Source organism: Prunus mume, linkage group LG2 (genome assembly GCF_029339155.1).
Source record: "Prunus mume cultivar Tortuosa linkage group LG2, ASM2933915v1, whole genome shotgun sequence".
Classification (NCBI taxonomy): Eukaryota; Viridiplantae; Streptophyta; class Magnoliopsida; order Rosales; family Rosaceae; genus Prunus; species Prunus mume.
Window position 1 is genome coordinate 9,850,269 of NC_142699.1, and position 10,649 is coordinate 9,860,917.

The 10,649-nt window shown below is 38.4% G+C and overlaps 2 protein-coding genes across 2 annotated transcripts; one reads left to right on the plus strand and one right to left on the minus strand.

The window, feature by feature from the left end:
• The first annotated feature begins 682 nt into the window (after window positions 1-682).
• GLB3 (hemoglobin 3) lies at window positions 683-1,962 on the plus strand. The gene is made up of 3 exons (XM_008221777.3): window positions 683-881; window positions 992-1,122; window positions 1,578-1,962. Exons 1-3 carry the CDS (start codon window positions 745-747, stop codon window positions 1,841-1,843), a joined length of 534 nt encoding a protein of 177 aa, XP_008219999.1. The 5' UTR covers window positions 683-744; the 3' UTR covers window positions 1,844-1,962.
• Window positions 1,963-5,900: 3,938 nt separating this feature from the next.
• On the minus strand, window positions 5,901-10,078 carry LOC103320143 (protein ALTERED PHOSPHATE STARVATION RESPONSE 1). The gene is made up of 4 exons (XM_008221778.2): window positions 8,659-10,078; window positions 7,859-8,025; window positions 7,420-7,643; window positions 5,901-6,967 (listed from the first exon to the last, which is right to left on the minus strand). Exons 1-4 carry the CDS (start codon window positions 9,629-9,631, stop codon window positions 6,190-6,192), a joined length of 2,142 nt encoding a protein of 713 aa, XP_008220000.2. The 5' UTR covers window positions 9,632-10,078; the 3' UTR covers window positions 5,901-6,189.
• Window positions 10,079-10,649: the final 571 nt, after the last annotated feature.

Consider the following 10,649-nt stretch of genomic DNA (forward strand, 5'->3'; position numbering starts at 1 on the left):
TGGTCTAAGCCCAATCTAGGCCCATCTAACTAAAGCTTTAAGCCCAATTTAAATTTATTTCTTATTTTATTTTAATTTTGATTTATCACTATTTAATTAATTATTATTTGATAGAACAATGATATTTTTGCAACGGGTAAAAGGGGGTGTATTTTCGGAGTGTAAAGTCACTTTTACATCTCTTTTGTACTTCTGGGGGTTGTAAATGTGGTTTTTGCTTCAACAAGGAATATGTAAATTTAAATATGTATAATTAATTTTGTTTACTTTTGTCTACATTTTATCACCTTTTCTCGTATAGGCCTTACTTGCAAAGGATGTAAAAAAAGATGCACATGTGCATTTAAATTTGCATCTTACAGTTGTGATGCAAATTGACAATCGTTTACATCCCTATTATAGATTATTCGGATTACAAATTATGTATATTTAACATACAACTCATTATATACAACTCCCACTCCCACCAGAGATGCTCTATCATCATGATTAGCTCATAGTGTCATTGCGCATAAGATATAATTAAATAAAAAGAAAACGGGGACCAGCAAATCCACCACAGCCCACAGTTTTGAGCCTCTCTCCACTTCCATTGGTCAGCAAATCAAATTCCAAGGAAAAAAGGAAGCGTGCAATCCACGCGACCAGCACACGCCCCTATATATATACAAATACACTTCTCTCAGACTTCATACACTTGCGCTACAGAACACAGGAGGAAGAGCAAGAGCAGCCAAAAAGAAAATGCAGAGCCTGCAAGCTAAGGCCGCCGAGTGGAGCGGAGTTGACTCGGCGGACGCGTTCGCCATCGACGAGTCGAACCTGTTCGAGAAACTAGGGCTCCAGGCCTTCGTCAACCTCTCCACCAATTTCTACAGCAGGTTCATTCCTTCGTCTTCACCAATCATTATGCTTCCATTCTTTGTAATTGATTGAAATTGAATTGGATTTTGATTGGTGGTGAATTTACAATTGAGCGCTTGATCGCCAGGGTTTACGACGACGAACAAGAATGGTTTCGATCAATTTTCGCCAGTTCCAAGAAGGAAGACGCAATCCAAAACCAGTACGAGTTTTTCGTGCAGAGAATGGGAGGCCCAAATCTCTACTCTCAGAGAAGGGGTATGTATGTGGCCCTTCTGTGGTTATTTTATTTTATTTTTTATTTTCAGTTCAAGTTCTTCAGAAAAGGCAGAGGCTTTTGCTCTTGTTAGTTTGGTACACCATATTGAATTGGATAGGAAATTGGTTTATTTTTAACCAAATTATACTAAGTTAAATCATATTGAACCAATTATACCAAAAAAATATATTATTACGTGCGACGGTAACACCAAACATATGTGAATAGTTCCATGTATGGTGGAGTCTAGCATTTTTAGCAGTACACGATATAATTTAATTTGATATAATTTGAGTGGACTCGTAGCACAGGTTGCTGTCAAACCAAATAATATCTAAGTCTTGCACATTATTGTCCGGTCCCATGTAATATGTTGCAATTTAGTACAATGCGGTTATTTTAGGGTTTAATTACTGATGGATCGAGTCCTTACTGTCCAATTGGAACTTGGCAGGCCATCCGGCTCTGATTGCACGTCACCGTCCATTTCCCGTCACGCACGAAGCGGCAGAGAGGTGGCTGCATCATATGCAGCAAGCATTGGACACCAGTTCGGACATTGATGCCGAGTCCAAGCTCAAAATGATGAACTTTTTTAGGCACACTGCGTTCTTCCTTGTGGCTGGAGACGAGTTGAAGAAGAATCAGATTCAGGCACAGCAACCTCCTCCATGTAAGCATGGAACCAGCGACAACCACCATGCGTGCAAAAAAATTTGAAAAAGAAATCTCCATTATCAGTATTCAATTGTCGACAGGAGCAACAAGATTGTAATACAGTAATCTGAAGTTAACCCTCTTAATTATGTGCTTCAAAAGGAGCACAGCTTGTTACATTAGCCCTCTATGAATAAATCCATGAAAATAGATCATAGGTTTATGCTTCTGTAGGATTATTTTTATGCTTCAATTCAACTGCAAATCTTATTAATTTAGAGCTCAGCACAATTTCAAGATTTTATGTGCTGTGGAGCTAATTGGATCATTCCTTCAAGATTTTTTTATAGAAATATTTGTGTGCCAAATTGGGTCAACCTTACAACACCAAATTTTCTCAAAATATGGGTTTAATATTTGAGACCCACGCAACCCAAAAGGTTTCGCATTCAGCCCAACTAAACCCGAGAAAGGTTGCATAAGAAAAGTGTTAAAATAATTTCAAAATCTGTTGAAAGCACTTTGTGATTTGGGGCAAGTTGAATTCCGATGGGATTAATCCCACCCTTCAGGTGTGGGTACAGTTCATGGTATTTACCAAAAAAAAATTATAAAAACAGAACCCCTGTTTCAAACTTGTAGTCCATTGTCACCCCATGGGAGAATGTCACTCGAGACTTGAGCCTATAAAAATGATTTGTACGAACATTTTGTCATCGCGAGAGAAATCACTTGCAGACCAAAAAAACAAATAATTGAGGGAAACTTTTCAAAATCATTAATTTGCAGTTAGTAAAATTGGTAACAGAAGGAATATTATTATGGCAAACAGAGAGATAGAGAGATGATTTAGCGCATATATGGACTTAGCTAAGTTGGTTGGAGTGGATGTGTAGGACTTGCCAACACTTCCAACTCTGCACCCGAATTCAAATCTCATTCCTTGCAATTTAGATTAAATTAAAATAGAACATTATTTGTTTTTTTTAAATTAAAAAAAAAAAGAAAAAAAAAGAAAGGAGAGAGATGATTTGGTATACATGAGCAAATCCATTTCATGTTGTAATTAATTATCCAAATCCCATTATCTTTGGGTTCAGTCTTTACGAAGTCTAATGTTAAACTGAAAACAAAAACTGGATAGAAACAATTGTTAATTTTGAAAGATTTTCTTGCATCACGGTGTCTTCCACTTTTGAATGAAAAAAGAGAGTAGGCCAATGGCCATTAGCCCTCTCAAAGCTTATCTGCTTGAGCCTTGAGCCCAAAGAAAAGAATAGCAGCTGAAACATCCAAGGTTCTCTCTTTTTTTCAAGTGTTTTTGCCTTTGCTTGTGATCATAAGCTAAGGTGTCGGATCACTAAGGCCGACTTTCGTCCCTGCTCGACTGGTGGGTCTTGCAGGCAAGCTCCCTTCTGCCTTTGCACTTGAGGGCCAATCTCCGTCTGGCCCGAGCAAACCTAAAAACCCAGATACCAAATGGAAATGGTCTTTCTAGTTTGTACAAATCATTATAATAATGGCAAAACATGAATTATTGTTCAAATTCAACCAATACTTTACATGGATTTTCTTGGCTTAAGCTTTAAACAAAAATTAGAAGCAACTACGGGACTTTAATTTGGAAGAGGGAGAGGAGGGATAGAGAGAATATGTTTCAGAAAATAATAGTGGAATTTTTACACCAAGATCAAAAACTGACATACACAAATTTTCTTTGGCATTCATAACATCAATCCAGTAAGTTCCTATTCTTATGCAAAATCATGGATGGATCAGCAAAACGAGCTGAGAAACACCGGGACAAGTTATCCGGCTCCATCGATCCCATCCCTGGATCGAAATTTTTCGAATATGTTTTTGGATCATAAGAAGCTGCCTGCGGCGTGACAGTGCTAGAACTGAAACTTTTCTTCTTGTCCATCTTGAATTTCTTCCAAAATCTTTGCCACCCCGGCTGATCAGGCTTCTTGTAATTGCTTGACATGTAAGGCTGCCCCAACCTGATGCTTTGGCTGCGCGAATTGCACCACTCTTTGATGCCCATTGCTAAGACAAAGACCAAGTTTTGTGCATCTCATTTGGCTATAGAACCAATTATATATATATACATGTAAAGGTGTGACATTACAATATATATATATATATATTCATATTTAAATGTAAAAGGGCATGGCTCTGGCTTTTGACTTGGCTCAACTTGGCTGCTCTTAAAATGGACCAAAGTTAATGGTTATATTCCAATATATGCGATTCTTTGAAAATATTATTGTTAAAGAAATAAAGGAAAATTGGAAAGGGTGCTTTTTATATATAGATATTGCCTCAAAGATATCTCTGCCAAAAAAAAAAAAAAAAACAAACTTCAATCCAAAATCATTTGACCAGTCAACTAGATGATTGTTATTATAGTCTTTTCTCGGTACAACGTATTCGTTTATTTTATTGGTCCCAATTAGATGTCTTAATAATTTTCAATTTGTATGATTTTTTGCAAAAATAATCTATGAATGAAGACTTAAAAAATAAACAGTTTGGATGGTTGAAAAAAAAATCATAGAGGACCTTAAAGGGTGTCCCTCAATATAAGGAACTGCATATTCCAATATATGCGATTCTTTATCCATTTGAAAGATATTACTGTTAAAGAAATAAAGGAACTTGGAAAGGGTCTTCATCTTCAGCTGAAGAAGCTTTGATGAAGCTGCTTTGGTGTCTCAGCCAGTCTAAAGGTTACTAGAAGCAGAGAGAGAGAGAGAGAGAGAGAGAGAGAGAGAATTAAAAGGGTCAAAAAGCGTGAACGCCGAAAGAGTCATTATTTGCTAGCCGCATGCCTACATGCATTCCTTTGAAAAGTAAAAGAAATTTAATTATTTCTTAATTATTCAGATTGGTCGTGTGTTGAAACTTCCAAAGCTTAATTACAGTGGTTCACATTGGCCCAGTTAAATATAGGAAAACTAGGGTGTGTAAGATCCAATTTAATTCGTCCAAATTAATTTATTTTGGGAATCCAATTAGAATCCAATACTTTTCAAAATTATTGGATCGAATGACAAATTTGCTTATGGGAATCCAACTAAATCCAATCCAATCCAATCCAATCCAATTCAATCCAATCTAGTTATGTTTACCTGCTAAATACAATTAAGAAATAAAAAGCTTCTTCAAATGGAGAAAATTGAGAAATGTTCTCACCAATGAAATCCCAGTTGCAACGTCACAACCACAAAGATTTTAGGGAGACAAAAAAAAAGGTCAATGCAGATGATGTTGCATTCGAACTGTTTGGAAAGGGAAGTCTTACCTAATCACACAACATAACACTGTTTTCCATGAAGCTCAGCTCAGACTCTCAGAGCAAGAGTTGAAATTTTGAAATTACAATGACAACTGTGTGCGAGATTAAATGGTCGGTGCTGAAAATTTCTAGCATGTAATAATGCATGATTGAGTTGGCCAAGATGTTGGATGGGATGGGACCATGAATAGTTAAAAGCTCATCTCTCTCCATTGGTGGTCAAGCTAGGGTAGGGGGTGATAGTTCTTGTTTCTATATTCAAAAATACCAAAAACATTACAATTTAAAAAATCTAAAATTCAAAGATGATTTTCGCGAATGAGATTTGAATTCAAGATTTTCTATGATTGAATGGTATAATGACCAAATAATAGGAAATGAGTGATACTATTAAGATGTTTAAAAAGTTGTTCACTGTTTTTTTTTTTTTTTTTTTTTTTGAGTTGAGTTTGCTCCTTAATCATTACATAAAACTTGTTCATATTTCATACTCAAGTGCACAACACTATGTTCATAGCTTAAAAAGTAATCACAACCAAATAAATTTTTTATTAAAAAAAAAATGGCATATGACATCTCATATTAATTATGTAAATGTCAGATCAAGCATATTTGTTTTGGGATTTGTTTTGTTCTATATTCTAAAGAATTTCATGATATATATATATATATATCTCTTTCTCTCTCCTCCATTGTGGCACGCACGTTAGCCGACAATGGTCCCCCAGTCATCCACTAGATTGGTTTCGATAGGCTCTATGTTTACCCAAAGAACAAAGATTGAGAAAGAAAAAAGAGTAGATTCAACAAATAAATAAATAAGGGGGAAAAAATAAAATTCCACCATGGTACTTTGTCCCACCAATTGAGCTCTCTCTTAACAAAATGAACAAGTTCTCTAATTTTCCTTGGAATCTCAACTACATGGTCTCCCATGCACGATGCATGGGATCTGAGGAGGGCTAAGTTGCATGTTTCAGCAGATTTTCTACAGAAAAGCAAGGATTACCAACATTAAATTGCCAAGTGAAACAAGTTTGCCACATACAAAAAGTACAAAACCTTCCTGCTTCCTAGGAAAACAGATCATACACATTAGGGTCGCATTTCAAGCTTTTGGCTCCGTAAGGGACCTCAGTTTTCCATAAGACTCGGAACAGGTATGAGCATAGTCTGACATGGCACGGAAGATCTCGGGCAAGCGAGTTTTGAGACTCCCCAGCGACTTCTCTCTCACCTGGATACAGTGTCTCTGGTGAGCTTCAACTTCCTCTTCCAGTTTCTTCTTCAAGCTCTCAACAATGAACTTCCTCTCAGCGACAGGATCCTTGGGATTTGCATCTTCACCTCTCTCCTGATCCATTTCTGCGTGTCTCTGCGTATACTTTTGGTACCAGTCGTCGAATGCCTGACTTTTACGCAGATACTCCTTCCTTGTTTCCTCAAACTTCTCCTTTAGCTTCATCTCTTCCTCCTGATGAAGTATTATGGTCTTTATCACAGCTGCAAAGGACGATATTGCAGATTTTGCAAGTTCATCAGGAAGCTTTTCAAGGAAATCATGCCATGAATGGAGGAGGACTTGAATTGGGGGATGTTGAACTCTTGGCGGGGATGAGATTTTCTCTTTTAAGCTGCTTTCAATGGGAATGAGATTTAGCTTCAACCAGCTATTAAGAGCTTGGATGTATTGTTTTTGATGAGTCACGAGCTTATCAAACTGTGAAAGCCATTCTTGGAGAACATTATAGAGCTGGATGGTGCGGTCATGGTGGTGCTTTGTGGTTTCCATCGGAGTATAGGCAATGTCAAGGGATTTTAGGTCTGTGACAATCTTCAGCTGGCTGCCATGATGCGTGCACATGTTTTCCCACATTTTTGCCATCCTGAGTTGCAGACGAGATTAAAATATTTCCAGAGGATCCTTCTTAATACAAAGAACATATTACCACAATCTGTTAAGGAGAAAGCAATAGCTTCCAGAACAATGTACAAGAATTGTTTGCAAGCACAGTTGACATTAAGTGAGTGCTATGCCCATGACTGGTATATAAGTCTAATGCAATAAATATATGGCCATCCTTTGTCAGAAGAGCAAGGAAACAGTCCCACTGAAAAAATGGAAACATCAGTTCAATTTCCCCACATTAGAATGGTGATTTGTAGAACGTTAGATGTTACTAGTCTTTTTTACAATGAAAGGCTCTTGATGCATAACCAAAATGATTTCAAGACAAAGAAACTATAATCTGATCAACCAAGAAGATACTAAGGGGCAACAGGAATGAAACAAAGAAGTACCAAAATTTCTCAATGTAATTCTGGGCCATAGACTTACCCATCAGCTAGAGAAACAAGTTTAGGGTACAGCTGCTCATCCCGTAATTGATTTACTTCTGAAACTGTAGAATCCATGGACTGCATGTCAACTATGTATCTTGTATGCAAATGACTTACAGCTGCTTTTGTTTTTTCTAAGGTTTCAGCACTGGCGTTGCGTTTCTTCTGTTTATTCAGCAGAGCAACCTTTCTCTGATACTCAACCTTCATAAGCTCCCCTTGCTATCAACATAAAGCAAAACCAATAAGGTGCAGGGTATGAGAATAAGCATATAGTAAGCTGCACATTCTTATGCCGGGAACTTTTCAAAATATATTCTCCCAGTCACACCGAGTAGAGAGTTGATACTAACAATGTTCATGAATGCAGAATGAGAATAGTGAATCAAGATGAAAGGCAACAAACAAATAAGATGAAACAAACTAATGCAATGCACCTTCACTTCATCATAAAGTTTCTTTTCCCATGCTAATAACTTGTCCAAAACAGTGGCATGAGTTTCATAATCTTCCGAGTTTTCATCCTTCCCATCACCTGGTATGCCTCTGAACGACCTATTCCATGTAATAACACGCATGACCCTTGCAGAATGATCAATGTGTCCTGCATAACATTACAAGAATCAGTATTGCATCCAAAAATGATTCAGAGGATATATCTCATAAAGAGAATGCCTATAACAATGAAGCACGAGCACAAATGTAAGAAAATTCAAAAGATTTTCTTTGTAGAATAGTCATTCAATTGTGGTTTCCTGAGGCAATTTAACATTTTTTGAGTCCTGGAACAGGCAGATTCAAAGCATCAATCCTTGAAAAATAAAAGGGTAAATACTGACAACTAAAGATGAATTAGTTTTTGAAGTCACTAGAACCAACATATAGACAAACATCTTGTATAAAGTACTTTTTCTCACTTTGAAATATCAGAAAGTGAAAGTATATAAGCTTGAGATCAGATTTCCAAAATGTAGTTTTGAATACTTAAAAGATACGATTTCAATATTTTTAATACAAATTTATAAATAAACCCAACACATTTGCACATATTCTTTTGATAGGAAACATTTGAAGACATTTTGAAAGATCTGGAGAAAAAGGTCTCTTTCACACATCAAAATGAACACACTCAACTCAACCATTACAATAACACCTAAGAAGGTGAACAAAACATAAGCATCATATAAAAGCTCAGGATCAGAAGAAATTCGAAGTACAGTATCAATGTGGCATATACCTCGATTATCTGCAAAATTCGAGTGATAATGCAACCGAGTGGCCTCGAGCATCTTTGAAACCTCCTGTGCACTCTCCGAGGCCTTCAAGAAATTATCATCAATCTTATTCAATATCTCCATCAAAGTCACACTGGGGATCACATTGACCACTCTCCTACTAAACTCCGGTGGCGCCGTCTTCGAATGCTCGATTGTCGGATTCACCGGAGTCTCCTCCACCTTCTCCTCAATCTCCTCCACCTTCTCCGGAGTCTTTGGCTCAACGTCATCACCCAAATCACCACCACCACCACCACCACCACCGCCAACCTCCACATTCTCATCTTCACCAAACTCCTCACCTTCATTCTCACTCAAAGAAGGTCCCGGCATGTTATCCACCATAAAGAAGTAGTCCCAAGCCATGCCCTTAGACTCAGGCATTGGAGGCACCGGCTTCATCTCCGGCGTCCTCGGCGGTGACGACGTCGTTTCCGAAGCCCCATTTCTCGATCCCCTCTGAAACCCTTTATGACTCTCATCTTCATCATCATTTTCATGGTCCTCTTCCTCCTCATCCTCTTCAGCAATGGCCAACCCAACTCTCCGCCCCCCAATTTTCCGAGCCTCAGCACTCATCGCCGGCAAGCTGGTGGCCCTCTTGATAGGACTCGGAGTGAAAGTGGGTAGAGGCGGCGGAGGCGGTGGAAGGTTGAGATTCTCGAGGTGAGGCGGCGGCGGAGGAGGCGGCTCAGTGGTGGGGTCCAGTGGCCGATTGTGGCTTTGGAGGATTTCGAGCTCTTGGGTCTGTTGGGTTTCACCGTGCCCGTAATCGCTTAACGCAGCTCCGGCGTTCTTCAAGGCCATGGTGTAGCCGGAATGGCCCGAAGCAAAGGCGTTTCGAGCCACCACAGCCTCCTTCATCAGGTTTCTGCGTTCCTTGCATCGCGTGACTGATTCTTCGTTGTCTATTCTCGATTGCGCGCACCCCATTTTTGTTGGGTTCTTGAGGAAACGACTCTTGGAGTTTCAAACAGTCTTAAAGTTATGGCCTTTTTGACATTTAACAGAAAAGGGCTCAGAAACAAAAGGGTTTTGGGTTTGGAGCTGATGGGTGTGGCTAGAATGCTGTGGCTTCCATGGATATGACAGTGTGAAGCTTAACAGAGCTGAGTTTGAGTAGTGTGGTAGGAGCAGCCACAGAGAGATGCGAGGGGGCTTTTTTGGGTTTTCACTTTTTCAGCTAACGAGGGACAGAGAAGAGTGTGGTAATGGAGGGAGGAGAAAGGCATGAAATGAGAGAGAGAGAGAGAGAGAGAGAGAGAGAATGCTGCCAAAACTGGTACAGAGAAGTGAGCACAGAGGGCACAGAGAGAGGGGCGAGGAGTGAGAAGAAGAGTGGGATTTGCGTACTCGCACGGAATGAAGGACTCAACAGCTACTCGCGCGGTTTGATTACGAGGTGTCTTAATCCAGATTTTTTAAAATAACGGTCACATTTTTTGAGGCAGCCTAAACGACGTCGGGTCGCTAATTAGCATGTTAAAAAATGCCACGATGCGACGGATGGTATTTTGCTTTGACGTGTGTTTTTGAATGGTAATCGTTTAAATTTGAGTAGGTAAACTGATAATTAGCTAATTAATTAGTCTTCATGTAAAGTGGAATAAACATTCATCAATCGGGTAATTAAGTGAAAGGGAATAAAGCTGTGAACCCACGAGGGGAGAGCTATTATTGGCAATTTGAAATATTTTGTACTGATATGCCTTGTTACTTTAAAAAGAATGTCGTTATTATTCAAATTAGTAACATAAATTCTTAAATATGTTTATAAAATTTGTTAGCGAAAATTCATACCATGTACATTACGTGAGTTTCCTAACTTTTCGTAAACTAATATTTTTTCTCTCTCTCAATAAATAGGTTCTATAAAAGTTTTTGTATAATATTTCATGTTAAAATAGATCCGTGAAAAGCCCAAAAAATACAGAAGTTTACGTTTAACCAT